General features: G+C 42.7%; 2 protein-coding genes across 2 annotated transcripts; one reads left to right on the top strand and one right to left on the bottom strand.

Moving 5' to 3' along the window:
- Positions 1-2,196: 2,196 nt before the first annotated feature.
- Positions 2,197-7,877, bottom strand: LOC137048782 (uncharacterized). Its single transcript, XM_067427058.1, has 2 exons — positions 7,790-7,877; positions 2,197-7,282 (listed from the first exon to the last, which is right to left on the bottom strand). Exon 2 carries the CDS (start codon positions 7,117-7,119, stop codon positions 2,197-2,199), a length of 4,923 nt encoding a protein of 1,640 aa, XP_067283159.1. The 5' UTR covers positions 7,120-7,282; positions 7,790-7,877.
- A 1,194-nt stretch (positions 7,878-9,071) lies between these two features.
- LOC137051279 (tripartite motif-containing protein 16-like) lies at positions 9,072-17,298 on the top strand. Its single transcript, XM_067428807.1, has 3 exons — positions 9,072-9,275; positions 14,350-14,397; positions 15,854-17,298. Exons 2-3 carry the CDS (start codon positions 14,364-14,366, stop codon positions 16,372-16,374), a joined length of 555 nt encoding a protein of 184 aa, XP_067284908.1. The 5' UTR covers positions 9,072-9,275; positions 14,350-14,363; the 3' UTR covers positions 16,375-17,298.
- Positions 17,299-19,452: the final 2,154 nt, after the last annotated feature.

Below are 19,452 nucleotides of genomic sequence, written 5' to 3'. Positions count from 1 at the left end.
AATATCCTCTTTTCTGTTCAACAGAAGAAAACATTTTAATTTGGGGGTGAACTATCCCTTTAATACTGCTGACAAAGTTATATAATGCTGTCTACATAACGCTCAGATACTCAGGTCTCTTAATGCCTCAGTTTAAACTTAAACTAAATATGTATCCAAATAATATATCCAAATACTCTCATAATGGCAACAAACTAGAATATTTAGGCCTATATTTGAATGCAGTGTGTTTTATGTGTCTAAAGTGCAATTAATCTTTACTTACCTCACCTAATATATTATATTTCTGTGTACTGTAATTATATTGTAGACGCTGTATTGGTGTGAACCCCGAGAGAGGAACAAAAGCCAGCCAGGCAAAGGTGGTGTCCAAGAAGACGGAGAAGAGTGTGCAGAAAAAGGCAACAACTGTGACTCTTTGGTCATCTTCTTAAAAAAGAGGGTGACCAAATTTATTTTGGAGGGGCTTTGTTTTGTAGCAACTAATGTGGATCGGGTTAAATTAATCACTGTGGTACGTCTGGTCAGGACGCAATGAAGATGCTTATAGGGTTTGTTGAGGATTTATTGGGTGCATGTGTGGTTCTATAAGACAAATAGAAACCAATATATCAGTGCTTAACATTAATACAAATAATAGCATAACAAATAATCAATAACAAAGATACAAATGTTTTCAATACTTAGAAAGACATTAAAGCATATCCAGAAGTCATATTACTCACTTTTGTCATCTTATCTCAAAATTATTTAACTTTGGTTAGACCGGGGCTCGAACCCGCGGCTGTAGCGTCAATGACGTCATATAGAAAGTCCGTGCATAACAGAATGACTATGCATTTGCCTCGTGAACGCAGCAATTTCAACAAAGTATATAAATATACACGACAAAAAGCAATTACACTTACGCTTGATGTGAACAGCAAGGACGAAATGTTGAAATTACGTTATATGCATGCAATCTGATAATATAGTCTGGTTGATCGGCCATATAGGCGGCAATAACTCGACCTACTGTATGTAACAAACTGTAATTATGGTGGTAATCCATAAAGAACAATTTACAGAAGATCAATAAACAGAGAAACTTACTTTTAGATGCACGCACACGATTAATAGCATCTCTTTCTGAACTGAGGCAAACTCTCATACGTTCCACAGTCCACTCTATGGATGGTCATAACAACAACTGAATGACGCACTTTCCAGCACAGTCATATTACTCGGTTATTCCACAAGGGGGCATTAATGGTCCATAGTCATTGAATAACTCCCCGTTTGAAACACTACTAATATAAATCTATTACCTGAAGTGCTGAATAAGTGTCCTTTGTAACAGCCGCCCCCAAATTTGCACTGTCAAATTTGCATATTAAGGAGGGCCTGCTACTACACCAATGTCTGGGAGTGCTGGTAATTTTATGAGGCGCGCTACGGGTCTGATGTAGGTTCTGTCCTTAATTTTCACCTCAGCTGTCCTGATTCGTCCATCAGCCCCGGGGAAAACATCAGTGATCCTCCCAACTGGCCAGAGGGCTCTAGGTAACTGTGGGTCCACAATCAGAACAATCATATTCGGCTGCAACTGGTCCTTGTCCCGCTGCCATTTAGCACGGGTTTGTAAGTTGGGTAGATAGTACCTGGTGAAGTGTGTCCAGAACTGATCTGCAAGCACCTGAGAGTGTCTCCATCTATGCCGACTTAGGAGTTCTGTTTCATGATACACTGTCTGGGGGAGTGATGGATCAAGCCGCCCCATAAGAAGAAGGTTTGGAGTTACTGGGTTGGGGTCAGCAATGTCGGTAGGGACGTAACCCAGAGGTTTGGAATTCTTCTATTTCAGTGAGAACTGTGTTCAGGACCTCCTCAGTTGTACTTTGCCCTTGTAAAATGGCATACAGAGCTGACTTGATGGATCTAATCTCACGTTCCCAAACTCCTCCAAAATGGGGACTACTTGGAGGATTAAATCGGAATTGAATTTGCTGTTTGGCCAGCTCCATCTGCAGGGTGGGACCCAATGATTTGAATGACTCTTGGAGCTCTCTTTCTCCACCTTTAAAATTTGTGCCCTGATCGGATAGTAATTCTGAAGGTTTCCCCCGGCGTGCTGTAAAGCGTCTTAGAGCCATCAGGAACGAGTCAGTGTCAAGGCTGCTTAAAAGGTTGATGTGGACAGCACGGGTAGTCAGGCATTTAAACAAAATGCCCCAACGTTTTCTCACATCTTCTACCTATTTTAACGGTAAAGGGTCCGAAACAGTCCATTCCAGTGGAGAAGAACGGAGGTTTTAATATTTGCAGTCTGGCCTGAGGGAGGTCTGCCATACGAGGCACAGTTGGCTTAGCTCGCCATCTTTGACAGTCAGGACATGAAAATTGCTGCCGTTTAACTGCTTCTCTACCGCGCAAAATCCAATATTTACGGCGGATCTCCGCAAAGACCCGTTCAGAACCAGGGTGATGAAGCTCTTTATCTATGTTCTGAATGAGTAGTTGGGTTATTTTGTGAGAGGGATCCAGGACAACTGGGTGGATGATATCTGCGTCCAGCTGTTGACTGTGGCGAAGTCTCCCACCAACTCGAATAAGCCCTACTGTGTGATCATATTCGGGTGCCAATGTTAGTAGTCGGCTAGAGTACGGTACTGGTTTTCCTGCCACTAAACAGTGGAAGTCCTCAGGGAAGCTATCACATTGAGATTTCCTTAGAATGTCTCTTTCTGCTAATTGATGATCCTCAGCAGAGGGATCCCCTTCTTTACCGGCCGCCCCATGGCGAAGAATTGCTGCAGCTTCGACCAAAGCTTTAAAACTGCTGAACTGTTGGGGGTCAGGCAAGGACTGAGCATCAGCAACTGTTAGGTGACTACAAAAGGTAGCCTTCTTCAGTTCGGCAGGATTTTCAGCGGTACTTACTTTGGGGATAATGGGCCAGCAGCTGGGTGAGAGCAAGAGGCATTCTGGTCCATGTCTCCATATTTTGTCTGTTGCCAGCTCTTTTAGAGTCTTCCCATGAGTAATGTAGTCAGCTGGATTATTGGCTGATTCCACATACCGCCAGGTGTGCCCACTTGTGAGTTCTTGTATTTCGGCAATTCTGGTTCCCACAAATACTTTGTAGCGACAGGATTCCGACTGCAGCCATGTCAGGACTGTAGTGGAGTCAGTCCAGAGAACAAAGGATTCGATGTTCAGGGTGAGCTCTTTGGCCAATAATGAAGCTAACTGTGCACCAGTGAGAGCAGCACACAATTCCAATCTAGGCACAGATAACTGCCGTTTAGGGGCTACTCTTGACCTGGCTGTGAGAAAAGACACCTTTACACCTCCCCTTGGATCCTCAGTGCGCAAGTATGCTACAGACCCATAGGCCTGTTCAGAGGCATCACTGAAAATATGTACTTGCCGACTACAGTGCAGGGAGTCCATCTGGGAACTCACATAGCAGCGGGGTAGTGTGATTTCAGTTAGATGTGGCAGTTCTCGTTGCCAATCATGCCATGTTTGAAGAATGTCATTTGGCAGTAGTGGATCATCCCACTCTCTCTGTTTCGCCCACAGACTCTGTATAAGTATCTTAGCCCGAGTGATGTATGGAACAAGAAACCCAAGGGGGTCATACTGGCTTGCCACTACCTTGTATATGTTTCTCATTGTGGGGGTTGAGCAGTCAGCGAGGCGGCTTTGGTATCCAAGAGTATCAGATTGACACATCCAGCGCAACCCTAATGCAAGTTCTTGAGGATCTGATTTGGTTTGGTTAAGCCAAAGCTCACTGCTTTCTGATCTGGCTTCCAGTGGCAGATGATTGATGACATTAGGAGAATTGCATGCCCATTGCCGTAGTTCAAATCCTCCTTCCGCTAACAGATTCCTCAGTGTATTCACCAGCCCTTTAGCCTCCTCAGGTGTAGCGACACTCTGTAGACAGTTATCTACATAGAAACACCTTTCGATGGAGTGTCTGCAATGATCTCCTGGCTCACTGTGGTCGACTACGTGCTTCTGTAGTGCGTATGTGGCACAGCACGGACTACAAGTCGTTCCAAGCGGGAGTACTTGCCACTCATAGATACTAGGAATCTCCTCTCTGTTCAGATCACGCCATAGAAATCGGAGGAGCGGCTTGTCCTCAGGAAGTAGTCTTACTTGATGGAACATGCCTTTTATATCACTACTAAAGGCTACTGGATGCTCCCGGAATCGTAGCAGTACCCCGAGCAAGGAGGACCCCAGAGTTGGTCCAGGTAGAAGCAGGTCATTCAGATTTTCTCCTCTGTATGAGAAAGAACAATTGAAAACAACTCTGTTCTTTCCATTATGGCTCACCATGTGGTGGGGGATGAACCATGATTCTTCTTCCCCAGTGAGCTTCTCCTCCGGTACTGCAACTACATAGCCTGCCTGTATCAGTCTCTGAATTTCCGTTCTGTAAGCCTCCAATTTCGCAGGATCCTTAGCCAAGCGATTTTCTGTGCTACGAAGATTAGGCATTACCGCTTGCTTTGTGGCATGTAATTTCGGCATATTCTTAATTCTTAAGAGGGGCGTAGCATAGCGTTGGGTTCCTTTGATGTCAATTCGAGTTGTCTTTGCCTCTAGCAGGTCGATGGCTTCTTGATCTTGTTTGGATCTGGTGGCAAGTTTCTCACTCCGGTAGGGCAGTACATCAAGTTGCCAAAGTTTCTCAATATGTCTGAAGAGCTCACTAGAAGGGGAACGAATTGATATGTTGAGACATTGCAGGGTAAGAAGTGGATGTTGCACAAGCTTAGCAGGTCCTTGGACTGTCCAGCCTAGTCGGGTCTTCACTGCTGCCGGTCCACCAGGAGGACCCAAGCGCACTGGCTCAATCGGGGTAACTAAGTGGGGATAGTCAGAGCCGATTAATAGAAGGGGCCGTACACTATCAAAGGAAGGGATTGGCAGCCCTCTGAGGTGTCTGTATTTATTCTGTAGTGTCGCAGCTGGACATGTGTGCTCAGCAAGCCCCAATTGGTCTGCAGTAAAGGCCCTGTGTATCTTAAAGACTCTTTGAGGCTGACAAGCTGGAGAGATGGTAAAGGACACAGAAGTTCCATGTATGATTCTCATGTCCTGTCTAACAGTTCTCAGAGCTAGGTCTTCTGGTTCACCCTGTAGCTTCAGTTTCTGAGCAGCTGCTTGCAAAAGTATGGTGCGTTCTGAGCCATCATCCAAAATTGCAAACGTCTCAATGGCCTGTTCCCCATTCCGAAGAATTACTTTCGTAACCTTTAACAGGACCTGACTACATCCTAACGGTCGGTCTAGGTACAGGACATCATTGGTCTTGTTGACAAGACAAGTGTTCTCATTGACTGGCCTCTCATTCAACTCATGAAGTGCCTCGAGATGTTTACCCTTACATACTTTACAGCTGTTTTTCAAACGGCACTGCGCTGCCTGATGAGACCGACCACAACGCCAGCATCTCTTATTGGTTTTCACCCAGTTAGTTTTCTGATCCTTTGTGAGCTGGCTGAAATTATGGCACTGATTCAAATAATGCTGGGTATTCGTGCAGTAGGGGCAGAACATTTTTGGTTTGTCCTGAGGTTTAGCCACACTCAAACTGGACTCTTCGGGAGATGTGGTATTGAGAGCAGGGTCCGCACTGTGGAATATAGCCATTGTCTTGGTGGATTTAAAATCTAGGCGCCTGTCTCTCTTCTGGGCAGTATGCTCCCTTCTGTCACTTCCAAGAAACTCGAAACCACTCTCCTGTATTTTTAGCTCATATTCAAGCCAGTCTGCAAAGTGTAAAAGAGTGGGTATGCGAACATTTAAGGGGTACATATACCTTTTGAAATCAGCTCGCAAGTCGTGGGGCAACTTCGACAACAGTCTTGTCACATGCGAACCGCACTGGAGCTCAACCCTGCCGCTATCCCCCAGTTGGTCCAACATGCCGACCAATGCTCTGACTCTCAGTGCAAACCTTTTGAATCCACTGGCATCATGGCTACGGATAGTAGCATCATCCATCAAATCAGCAATCCGCCGTAAGGCTAACTGGTGAGGTTGCCCATATTGCTCAGCAAGAGAAGCCATGGTATCTGAATAGGGCTTGCAGGAATTGATGTAAGAGTCTGCAATGAGGAGAGCATCCTCAAACTTCAAGTGCTCCAAGAGAACTTGATATTTAAATCTCTCAGTAGCATCCTCAGGTAGAAGATTGTCTAATGAGATCTTCAGTCGTGCAAACTCCCGTGGGTCTCCCTTGGTGAAGTCAGGAATTGTGGGTGTAGGGCCTCTGTATATCTTCTCTTGTTGATGGTAGTAAGGATGCTGTCCTGTGTCTCTATAGGATGGCAGGTTGGCGGTAGGGGCTGTTTGGGGATGCCTCGACTGTGAATAATATTGCGCCCTCTGCTGTGGAGTTGTTGCCATAGGGTACATCTCAGGTTCACAGTACTCAGGTGTTGATATGCCGGAGGGTGTTTGCTCCTTATTCTGTAATCTCCGCAGTTTAGTGGTTAATTCCTCCACCATATCTGATACATTGTGTCTAGGAGGTGGGGGTGGTACATCCCTTATGGGGGGAGAGATGTCATCATCCACTACAGGAGGAGGTGGCAATGGCCAGTCTTCATGTTCTGGTACAGGTGCTCGGCTTGATGGCAACCGAGCCATGTCATATCGCGAAGGCTCCGCTCTTTGGTGGATTGAGGAGGCTTTGCCAATGCCCATTTGCTGTTGCATATCTAGCACTGTAGACTGTAGTTGTTGGTTTTCTCGTCTAAGCTGTTGCATCATTTTCAGAATCTCAGATACATCCTCCGTTGCCACCGGGTGAACTACAGGTGTGCTTTCATATCTTGGTCCAGGGGGGGGTGAACTACTTATGGCTCTTCGTTCTGCCCACATGGCCTCGTCACTTGCGGACGGATACATGAGAGGGGTCATCTCGGCTACCCTTTCAATGTGTCTTGCCTGTAACTCTCTGTGATGAAGGAATGCATGAGCTGCTTGAGACTGTTGGCCATAGTGAGGGAGAGCAACCTCATAATCCTCCAACCAGGCTGGAGGCTGTATACGCCGCTTAGGACGAACGTCAGCTGGCCGTCCATCTCTGGTCATCTTGTCTGAAAACATCTTCAATCTATCCACAGCAATTACTGCATCCGGCTCGAAGGACCATATGTTTTGTAGCAACTAATGTGGATCGGGTTAAATTAATCACTGTGGTACGTCTGGTCAGGACGCAATGAAGATGCTTATAGGGTTTGTTGAGGATTTATTGGGTGCATGTGTGGTTCTATAAGACAAATAGAAACCAATATATCAGTGCTTAACATTAATACAAATAATAGCATAACAAATAATCAATAACAAAGATACAAATGTTTTCAATACTTAGAAAGACATTAAAGCATATCCAGAAGTCATATTACTCACTTTTGTCATCTTATCTCAAAATTATTTAACTTTGGTTAGACCGGGGCTCGAACCCGCGGCTGTAGCGTCAATGACGTCATATAGAAAGTCCGTGCATAACAGAATGACTATGCATTTGCCTCGTGAACGTAGCAATTTCAACAAAGTATATAAATATACACGACAAAAAGCAATTACACTTACGCTTGATATGAACAGCAAGGACGAAATGTTGAAATTACGTTATATGCATGCAATCTGATAATATAGTCTGGTTGATCGGCCGTATAGGCGGCAATAACTCGACCTACTGTATGTAACAAACTGTAATTATGGTGGTAATCCATAAAGAACAATTTACAGAAGATCAATAAACAGAGAAACTTACTTTTAGATGCACGCACACGATTAATAGCACCTCTTTCTGAACTGAGGCAAACTCTCATACGTTCCACAGTCCACTCTATGGATGGTCATAACAACAACTGAATGACGCACTTTCCAGCACATCATATTACTCGGTTATTCCACAAGGGGGCATTAATGGTCCATAGTCATTGAATAACTCCCCGTTTGAAACACTACTAATATAAATCTATTACCTGAAGTGCTGAATAAGTGTCCTTTGTAACAGGCTTTATTTAATCAGGTTAAACCAAATTTAAAGAGGGGCTTTATTTAATCAGGTTTAATTAGCATTGAGAACTGCAACCAGATGTTTACATGTCACAGCATTATGTTCTGTTCAGCCCAGTCTCACTGGTGAAGAAGAATTATTTTCATTCAATTAATGGATTTGATGTTATTAGCTTTAATAAAAGCATGTTTTGAATTCATCTTTTGTCTGAGCCATTTGTTTGCCAGCAATTTTTAGTGTTTTTTGTTTTAGAATGCAAATTATACATAATCAGTTTCTTGCAAAATAAATATCACATTTTATAGTACTTTAATACTTTTTAAAGTATTAAACCATGTATGGAGTTTACAGCAGGAACACTAATGGGAGCCAAACACCTTACAGTATTATATTGTATAGCCTATATTTTCTACAGCACAGTACTGTAATATTTTTTATAGTATTAAACTGGTTTACAGTAGGTCTACTGTAAAATTACACCATTCTGCAGGTCAATCTAGCTGCCTGTAATCTACTGTAAATTAATGGGGAAATTTTGTAAATAATTGTTTTTGTGTGAGCGGTTTGAGTATTTATCTATCCACAGTTCGCCAAAACTCTCTACTGCGCATGCATCTTATGATGACAGAATTGACTTTAGGATGAAGTATTCATATAAAACTGGACACTGATGAAATACTGCTGACATTTCAGTTTCATATTCATTCATAATCTCATTACAGGAAACTATGAATCTATGAACCTAAATTTATCAGGCTAGATCTTTAACCCTTTTTGCGTGATAGTTTTGCGTGTAATTTCCTGTTATTGGTTTGTCCTCCAGAAACAGCTGAAGAAGACGCAGGTGAAGATCCATCAGAGAATCCAGCAGAAACAGAAAGATCTTCATCCGCTGAGAGAGGCTGTGGAGTCTCATAAGGTGAGTCTGGAGTTTGAGACGTCTCAGTTTGTGTCTGTCAGTCCCGCTGAAGCCACTGTGTGATTGTGGTGTGTGTCCTAACAGCGCTCTGCACAGACAGCCGTGGAGGACACTGAGAGGAGCTTTACTGAGCTCATCCGCTCCATTTAGAGAAGCTGCTCTGAGTTCACACAGCTGATCAGAAATCAGGAAGAGGCTACAGTGAGTCAAATTGAAGAACAAATAGAGACCCTGGAGCAGGAGATCAATGATCTGAGGAGGAGAGACGCTGAGCTGGAGCAGCTTTTACACACAAACCATCACATCAATTTACTGCAGGTAACAGATCTAGAAATCTTGCTCAAGTCCACCACTCATGGTGGACTTGAGCAAGATCTGCTATGTGAGAAAAACATCTCATGAGAGCAGAATGAGCCGCTGAGTCAGATTCAGTCTAGTGTTATCATATAATCATCAGTAAGACTCTAATCTGAGCATCTTCTGTTTAAAGAGATGACAATGGAAAATCTCACTGGAAGACTTACTTTAGAGGAACACTCTTACTTTATAGAATAAATTATTAGGTGACAAACAGCATTAAATATTTTCCTTCTGGTACCTTTAATTTAACTTGATGCTATCAATTTCCACCCAACTACATTTTTCATGCTTTTAATCAAATATTTTATTTCTACAGCAATATTTTCAGTAATTGTCACCAAAATTGGTTAAGGTGATCTTCAAAGCTGATAAGATTGATTTTTATTTAGTTTGGTGTAACTTAATTAATTTGTCCATGAATACTCCAGACAGTATAAGTGAGGCTGTATATTAGAAATGCCTATAAAAATCAATTAAAACCTGACTTTTTGAAGTGTATGAAACCTAAAATAAACATAAAAAACACTGAGCTCAGTCAGTCTCTCACTCACTCAGTCTCTGGCTCAGCGCCAGATTAACGTGCTAAAGCAGATTAACCTTTTTGCAGTGTTGTAGTCGAGAAAAGCTCATTCGAGTCCGAATTCAGAGAGGGTCGCGTCTGAGTTGAGTCCGAGTTCAGTGAGGGTCGAGACCAAGTTCAAACAGGGTCAAGTCCGAGTTGTGTCTGAGTTCAAACAGGGTCAAGTCCGAGTTGAGTCCGAGTTCAAACAGGGTCAAGTCCGAGTTGTGTCTGAGTTCAGAGAGGGTCGAGTCCGAGTTCAGAGAGTCGAGTCCAAGTTCAGAGAGGGTCGAGTCTGAGTTGAGTCCGAGTTCAGAGAGGGTCGAGTCTGAGTTAAGTCCGAGTTCAGAGAGGGTCGAGTCCGAGTTCAGAAAGGGTCGAGTCCGAGTTCACAGAGGGTCGAGTCCAAGTTCAGTCCGAGTTCAGAGAGGGTCGAGTCCGAGTTGAGTCCGAGTTCAGAGAGGGTCGAGTCCGAGTTCAGAAAGCGTCGAGTCCGAGTTCAGAGAGGGTCGAGTCCGAGTTGAGTCCGAGTTCAGAGAGGGTCGAGTCCGAGTTGAGTACGAGTTCAGAGAGGGTCAAGTCCGAGTTCAGAGAGGGTCTAGTCCGAGTTCAGAGAGGGTCGAGTCCGAGTTCAGAGAGGGTCGAGTCTGAGTTGAGTACGAGTTCAGAGAGGGTCGAGTCCGAGTTTAGTCCGAGTTCAGAGAGGGTCGAGTCCGAGTTGAGTCCGAGTTCAGAGAAGGTCGAGTCTGAGTTGAGTACGAGTTCAGAGAGGGTCGAGTCCGAGTTGAGTCCGAGTTCAGAGAGGGTCGAGTCCGAGTTCAGAGAGGGTCGAGTCCGAGTTTAGTCCGAGTTCAGAGAGGGTCGAGTCCGAGTTCAGAGAGGGTCGAGTCCGAGTTGAGTCCGAGTTCAGAGAAGGTCGAGTCTGAGTTGAGTACGAGTTCAGAGAGGGTCGAGTCCAAGTTGAGTCCGAGTTCAGAGAGGGTCGAGTCCGAGTTGAGTACGAGTTCAGAGAGGGTCGAGTCTGAGTTGAGTATGAGTTCAGAGAGGGTCGAGTCCGAGTTGAGTCCGAGTTCAGAGAGGGTCGAGTCCGAGTTGAGTCCGAGTTCAGAGAGGGTCAAGTCCGACTTCAGAGATGGTCGAGTCCGAGTTGAGTCCGAGTTCAGAGAGGGTCGAGTCTGAGTTGAGTACGAGTTCAGAGAGGGTCGAGTCCGAGTTGAGTCCGAGTTCAGAGAGGGTCGACTCCGACTTCAGAGAGGGTCGAGTCCGAGTTGAGTCCGAGTTCAGAGAGGGTCGAGTCCGAGTTGAGTCCGAGTTCAGAGAGGGTCGAGTCCGAGTTGAGTCCGAGTTCAGAGAGGGTCGAGTCCGAAGTCAGAGAGGGTCGAGTTCGAGTTGAGTTCGAGTTCAGAGAGGGTCGAGTCCGAGTTGTGTACGAGTTCAGAGAGGGTCGAGTACGAGTTGAGTCCGAGTTACGAGAGGGTCGAGTCCGAGTTGAGTACTAGTTCAGAGAGGGTCGAGTCCGACTTCAGAGAGGGTCGAGTCTGAGTTGAGGCCGAGTTCAGAGAGGGTCGAGTCGGAGTTGAGTACGAGTTCAGAGAGGGTCGAGTCCGAGTTCAGAGAGGGTCGAGTCCGAGTTGAGTCCGAGTTCAGAGAGGGTCGAGTCGGAGTTGAGTACGAGTTCAGAGAGGGTCGAGTCCGAGTTGAGTCCGAGTTCAGAGAGGGTCGAGTCCGAGTTGAGTCCGAGTTCAGAGAGGGTCGAGTCCGAGTTCAGAGAGGGTCGAGTCCGAGTTCAGAGAAGCTCGAGTCCGAGTTGAGTCAGAGTTCAGAGAGGGTCGAGTCCGAGTTGAGTCCAAGTTCAGAGAGGGTCGAGTCCAATTCGAGTCCGAGTTCAGAGAGGGTCGAGTCCGAGTTCAGAGAGGATTGAGTCTGAGTTGAGTCCGAGTTCAGAGAGGGTCGAGTCCAAGTTAAGTCCAAGTTCAGAGAGGGTCGAGTCCAAGTTAAGTCCGAGTTCAGAGAGGGTCGAGTCCGAGTTGAGTCCGAGTTCAGAGAGGGTCGAGTCCAAGTTAAGTCCAAGTTCAGAGAGGGTCGAGTCCAAGTTAAGTCCGAGTTCAGAGAGGGTCCAGTCTGAGTTGAGTACGAGTTCAGAGAGAGTCGAGCTCGAGTTCAGAGAGGGTCGAGTCCGAGTCGAGACCGAGACCAGAGAGAGCCTTTACAATCATAGATATATTTACATAGATTCTTCATACGACTGATCTGCCAGGCACTAATGAGGATCAATATATGATCGCGCCAGGATTTTTACCTTCTTCAATGGAAACAAGACAAAAGGCACGCACCAAAGGGTTTAATATGGATTCGTATGTCTGTGTGTTTGAGAAGTGTGCCGGAGGAAGAGAGGGCAGGCAGCCTTAGACATTTTTGGCGGATGCTCATTTTATTATTGATTAAATAAGGTTTGGATTTCTCTGTGACACTTTCCTACTTTGTAAACAGTAAATGTATTAAAAATAACAGTTAAGACAAATAATGTAGCAACAATGTAACTTGGAAAATGCGATCACTACAGGATGCCAGATGGACACAGTAAAATAGAAGTGCGAGCATGAGCGCGGGCATAAAAAGTCACTTGCAGACTTCTACAAAGAACAAACTACTAAGCATTAGCTGTGAAAATGCTGAGATTTTATGGATATAGGTACAGACATTATTTTTTAATATTTGTGCTTTCACTCCACATATCGATGTATATTGGACGTTGTTCCCTTTGCTTCGGTAATTGATGTACCGCAGAATTTACAAAATTGCAGAATGTTTTTGTTTTTTTTAGAGTCTTACTACATATTAACTATTTGTTGCTGTTATATGCAAACTGACTAACAGATGATGTAGCAGACATTTCCACACATAGTTAAGAGCTAGCTCGCTCCACATGATTCTTCCTGACCTGAGTCCTGCTACCTTTGCATTAGTCACGTGCAGTTGCGCTTAAGAAAACCACACATCATTGGAAGTGTCAAACATCAATTATTAACTAGAAATATTAACATAGAGTAATAATCATGAATATTTTGAATGGGATTCGAGTGGACTCGGAAATAAGTCAGAGTCCTAACATGTTTGAGGACGAGTCAATTCCGAGTCCAACTGACGAGACCGAAACTGAGACCATTCAAATATGGTCTTGAGACCGAGTCCAAGACCGAGTCTGAGTCTCCAGCACAAATCACTACCTTTTTGAATTTTGCAGTTGATCACTGAATGTGTTTAATCATAGACTGTAAAAACCACATACTGTATATGTGAATGTACACTCTAACGACCAGCCTAGAATGGGATCGTACATGTCAACAAACTGGTTTGCAGAGCCAAACAGCGTTGTCATTTGTTTACTTTCTTGCTACAACGTACAATTAACAATACAAACTATTACAGGAAAACACATCAACGAAAAATAAATTATACTTACAGGTTATGGCCCATAAACAGCTTCTGTTTTTAAAGCTGGAACTGCTTCATGTTTCAGGACAAGCCGTTGTGTGAATCCTGGATTAAATTTGCGATGATTGTGAGCTTTTCTCCATGAAATGTACAGCACAGAGAGTGGGATTTAAATTTTAACCATTGATTCCTAACTCCCCCATCACTATGAAGGCTGAACAAAGTGGACCTGCAATCCGAATGAAAATAACGGCCTCGTCCTCCTTATTTAATATTTTTGGAGGAGGGGTTTATGTAGATATTGGAGCTACTGATGTCAGCTACCCTGGAGGAAAAGTCTGTAGTCCCTACCGGCTATTTGCTGTAGTCCTTAGAAAGTGATTTTTTAAAGCAAATATCTCCCTTTACTTTAAACTTTGAACGTTGTAACTTTACAGATGTTGTTTATGTTCAAACAGCAACATTACAAACTAGCTAAAGTTAGAAAACTGAAATCGTATTTTATTGCAGCCATTTGCTAAAATCATTCAAGTTAATTTTTTTCCCATTAATGTACAAATAGCAACCCATATTGACAGAAAAACACTGAATTGTTGAAAGAAAAACTGAAATATCACATGGTCCTAATTATTTAGACCCTTTGCTGTGACACTCATATATTTAACTTCGACTGGGCCGAATGTTCACCTTCCTACAAGACAATGACCCTAAGCACACAGTTAAAATAACAAGCGCTGTGTGTACATTAATGAGAGAAAAAAATGAACTTAAATGATTTTAGCAAATGGCTGCACAACAAAGAGTGAAAAATTTAAGGGGGTCTGAATTCTTTCCGTACCCAGTGTATATGTGCATAATGTAGGATGAAATCCATGGAATTTGGGATCAAATCCAATATCTGTGTTTTATAAATGAGGCTCCTGGAGATTCATCTGCTATCAGAAATGAGTCCTTCATCATATATCATAGAGCATCACATTAGAAATGATTTATCTTGTAATTTCTCTTCACACTGTTCATGTCTGTTTATTTCCTCAGTCATATTCACCAACATGAATCCCAAGACCAGGAACGACTTCCTACAATGTAAGTCACTGAGAAAACAAGCGGAAAAACTCACTGAATGTGTTCGTGTCAGTTTAATCAGACAAAAACTAGAAAGGAATTTTTTGAAGCTCAAGATCACAGGAAAACACAAGCATAAACAACACAAGACCAAGACCTGAGCAAACTGAGGGCTTTATATAAACAGTGATAACAAAGAGAGCTCAAGGAAACGCAGGTGAAACAAATCAGTCACCATGGAAACAAACTGGCACACCCTAGAAAACTATAGATCAATGAACAATGACAAGAAACAGACAAACAGAACAAAAGCAAAGCACAATGGCCCTCCTTTATCAAAAGTGCATACACCAAATTTCCAGCATACACCCAAACCCACTGTGACTTTGAGATTTATCATGTATTCCTCCAGTTGCGAGCCTGTGCGGCAGCTGCACACGGACTGGGACTGAATAATTCAGACTGACAAAATAATAAAAATTACATTCTTCTTCTTTTAAATATTAATAAAATAAATAATAACGACATTCTTCTTCTAAATAACAGCATCATTAATAATAAAAATCATTGGCCTAATAACAAAAAGAATCTTACAAATTGTCATGCAATTATTAATGTGAATGAATGGTAGGCTACTCCACATCACATCATCATCATATCGTACACCCCAATACATGTGCCGTGATACTAATTTAAATGCTAATTGTTTCAAAACATGTGCTGTAAAATAATGCATTGTGATAGGTAATTTATCATCCAAACAGCTATTTAAACTGCTGGAGTGCGCTTCTCAACCTCCACACTATTAACAGTACTCGTAATTTGGGTACATATTTGTTTGTTTTTTTGGGTGCCTTTAATCCCACTCTTTTTTCCCACTTCCCTGGTGATGGTCTCGTTTGGCGCGTCTTAATCATCTTACTAGTCCACTATTCAGGGCACTGATCAGGGAGTCAGCCCAGTGACTTAATCAATGCCCTGACTAGTGGACTAGTAAGATGATTGAGATCTCCACGTCGGAGAAGTTTTGCTACTTTGCCGTCTTCCGTGTGTCTATGACGTAAAATGAGGGCGTGGGGGAGGCGGAGACTTGAATATATAGGGGCATGTTATTCTAATAACGATCGTTGTCAGCCGTGGCATTTTTTTTTTATTTTTTATTTTTTTTAAGGGCAAGTATTGCGTACACCTGGATTGCAGAGGTGCACACAGTTTCATAAATCAGGCGGTGAGAGGAGTGTAAGCATAATCTTACGCCAACATATACGCCCGTTTCTAAGCAAGATTGATAAATGAGGGCCATTGAAACTAAACCCAAACATCGTGTTCTCCTGGAGAAGGTGAAAGAAATCATGATAGAAGAGTTTTATAATTGATCATGTAAATGATTTGATTGAAGATATTGAGTCATGAAGAGTTCAGATTCATCAAAGATCAGACAGATTCATAATTTCTGATTCTGTTTTCTTTTCATCAGATTCATGTCCGCTGACTCTGGACCTGAACACAGTGAATGGACTCCTCTTTCTGTCTGAGAATAACAGAGAGGTTACTAACACTGACACAGAGCAGCCGTATCCTGATCATCCAGACAGATTTGATGAATGGCCTCAGGTGTTGTGTAGAGAGTTTGTGTGTGGACGTGGTTACTGGGAGATTGAGTGGCGTGATGATTATGTGTATATATCAGTGTCATATAAGAGCATCAGCAGGAAGGGAGATGGTTTTGAGTGTGTGTTTGGATATAATGATCAATCCTGGAGTTTGTTCTGCTCTTCCTTCAGATACACATTCATACACAATCAGATAAAGACTGTTCTCCCAGTAAAGCCCATCAGTCGTAAAATAGGAGTGTATGTGGATCAGAGTGCAGGAACTCTGTCCTTCTACAGCGTCTCTGACACAATGAGCCTCATCCACTCAGTCCAGACCACATTCACTCAGCCACTCTATCCTGGGTTTTATGTTTGCTCTGGATCATCAGTGAAACTGTGTTGATGTTTCAGAGCAGATTGTAGAGAGATTTTGAGCTGCAGGACAAATCAGTAACAGATAAATGTTAATATGTTTCTTTTAATTACAGTTTCATCACATTCATTCTTTCCCTGCCAAACACAGAATTTTCAGAATGATACCTCCATATTCAAAAGTGACTTCAAAATGCTCCCTCCTTTCTCAGGCAAATTATGGTGGCAAAGGGTTGTTCAGCGTGCCAGAATGTAAGGAACATGCCACAGACAGTCCCCTTACATCCATGGGATTTTCCAGAGATGCTATGGCAAAGAATACATGTAGACTTCGACAGACCACTGGAGAACCACGTTTCTGGTGACTGTGGATACAGTAAATGGCCTGAGGTTGCAGTCATGCATAACACATCCTCTGAGAAAACCATCGAGTAGCTTAGAAACGTTTTCAGTCGTTTTGGGCTTTCACAACAGCTTGGAAGTCATAATGGCCTCCACCTAGTGTCTGAAGAGTTTCAGTCCTTTCTGAGAGCGTAAATGGAATTGGAAATGGAAAGCACATCAGGTCTGCTCCTTATCATCCATCCACCAATGATCTGGCGGAATGATTCATTCAGACCCTGAAGAAGGCCTTAAAGATATCTTAGGGTAAGGGCTCCTTAAACCAAAGACCAAACACATTTCTGTTGTCTTATAGAACCACACCTCATGCTGTCACAAAAGTCTCTCCAGCTACGACCTTGCTGAAAAGACAACTACGCAGCAGACTGGATCTTCTGAAACCAACAAGAACCAAACAGGTTGTATTGTCACAGCAGCGAGGTGCAGGTGGAGAGATGATCCAAAATGAGCAAAGCTTTAAAATAAACATTTGATTATATCTACATGCGTGAATTAATAGAGATGTTGTACTGCGTCATCTGCACCCTCACACCTCTATTTCACAGACAAGCGCTCACTCTTTACCGCCTCTATGGATTGAGCTCACTGTCACAAAAGTCTCCTCAGCTACAGCCTTGCTGAAACGACAACTGTGCCTCCATAGCTCATTTATATAAAATCAAATACTGAAGGGTCATATCAAGCAGTTGAAGTAAAACCCTGCATATTCAAGGATGCACATTTATTTAATGGACAGAGCAAAAACATTTGTAAGTGTCTAAAATGCTTACGCACAGTTCTGATGAATGATACATGAAATTTAACTTAATGTCGTTTAACTGAATATACGAAAGAAACTGCTAAAGTTACAACATTTCCAACACTGAAATAAGAAGTGCAGTTTATCATTAGTTAAGGTAAACTAACCATGAACAACAAATCTTTTCAGGATTAGTTAATCTTTGTTAACATTAGTGAATTAAAATACAGCTGTTCATGGATTGTTCTTGTTAGTTCAAAGTGTACTATAATGTTAACAAGATTTTAATAATGTTTATGTTTAATGTTTAATAATGTTAATAATTTAACAATGATAAATAAATGCTTTATAAATGCAGTTCATTATTAGTTCATGTTAACTAATGAACCTTATTGTAAAGTGTTACTGTGTTTTTTGCCCACTCTCTGACCTCTGAAGGCTGCTGTGTAATTCACACCCTGAATAAAACACATTAGGGGAAGCATTTTAATAATCCTATTTTTAAAAATTAATTATTTATTCAAATTAATCAAATTGCATCAAATTAATTGAATTGCATCAAATTTTAATATGAATTTTCGAAAATCGTTCTAGAATCGAATCGAAAACCTATAAATCATGAATCGAATCGATTCGCTGCCTACCCAAAGATTCACAGCCCTGCTGAGAGCACAACTTCTTCCCCAGTGACTGTTACAGACACACTAGTAGAAACACCACATGTGCCTGTTCTTCATTGTTATCCGACTAGCGTGCGACAACCACCACAAAGATTAGACCTCTAGTTTAGAGGCTAACCCATGACGTTGGGGCAGAATAATCCCCAGGGTTCAGCCAGGGAAATGAGGCAGTCTACCCTCTTTCCCTAGTGTTAGAACAGTTGTATAAAGTGTTTATAGAAATTAAAAAAAACTATGTTCCTAAACTAAAGACAATGATGTTATGATGTCAAAAGCATTTATTTGTTGAGGTTGATGTTAAAAGTAAAAGGGGAGGAGTATGTTGGGTATTGCATTGTATGTTTTGTCCTTACCACACACTGTACTGTTTCCCTGTTGTATTGTACATGAGCAAAACAACTCAGGGTGCTTTGCTATATATAGGATGAGTTAGTAAAAGCTGCCATGTGAAAATGCTTGTGTCAGTGTCATCACTCATGCAGCGCACGATCATCATTAAACGATGTAACAACTACACATATCAGTCACGAACGTGCCCAGTCAGTGTTACTGTCAACATAACCCAAAACTATACAACCTATCCACATACAAAACATGAGCAGCGGTTACAACACACGTTAGACACTTTATTTCCCCTTTTCAAATATCTGATATGTGGTGGGAAAAGGAAGTAAAGCAAGTTCGGCAAAAGGTGGATTCAAACCTCAGGTCGAATTGTGTCAAAACTTAATGCCACGCCCCTTACCCCTACACTATCTCTACTGACAGTTCCTGGTGTTACTGACTGAACTTGACAGACTGAACCTGTGCTTGGAATTGAAATGTCTTACTGTTACTTGTGGGCTGATGGACGAATAACAGCATCGCAAACTTGTGTGGTTGCAACAACAGCTCTCGACCTGTGGTATGCTGCCCCAGTCACGATGCGAAGGCTGAGGTTCCTTTTTACAGATGATCTTATTGACACCAATCCCCGTCGAACATAACATTACTCACACATTAAAGGGTTAGTTCACCCAAAAATGAAAATTATTTCATTAATTACTCACCCTCATGTCGTTGGACACCCGTAACACATTTGTTTATCTTCGGAACACAAATGAAGAAATTTTGGTTGGAAGCTGGTGGCTGAGAAAGGCTTCAGAAAGGCCTCCATTGGCATTCAGTACATTCACAAGAACCATAAAGGCACTAAAGATGTTGTTACAAAGTCCATCTCACTACAGGGGCCGTACAGTCATTTTACTAAGCGGGGAAAAGCACACTGGCTATTCTACTTGTTGCTCTT

This window comes from Pseudorasbora parva, chromosome 2, assembly GCF_024679245.1.
Source record: "Pseudorasbora parva isolate DD20220531a chromosome 2, ASM2467924v1, whole genome shotgun sequence".
Taxonomy (NCBI): domain Eukaryota; kingdom Metazoa; phylum Chordata; class Actinopteri; order Cypriniformes; family Gobionidae; genus Pseudorasbora; species Pseudorasbora parva.
Note: the sequence above shows the minus strand (reverse complement) of the source record. Positions and strands in the feature narration are given on the sequence as shown.

What these genes read in the sequence shown, in the direction of transcription:
- LOC137048782 (XM_067427058.1), bottom strand. Translation starts at nt 7,119, where the DNA reads ATGTTTTCAGACAAGATGACCAGAGATGGACGGCCAGCTGACGTTCGT.
- LOC137051279 (XM_067428807.1), top strand. Translation starts at nt 14,364, where the DNA reads ATGAATCCCAAGACCAGGAACGACTTCCTACAAT. An exon ending in CAGGAACGACTTCCTACAAT is followed by an intron (nt 14,398 to 15,853) that starts GTAAGTCACTGA and finishes TCTTTTCATCAG; the next exon opens with ATTCATGTCCGCTGACTCTG.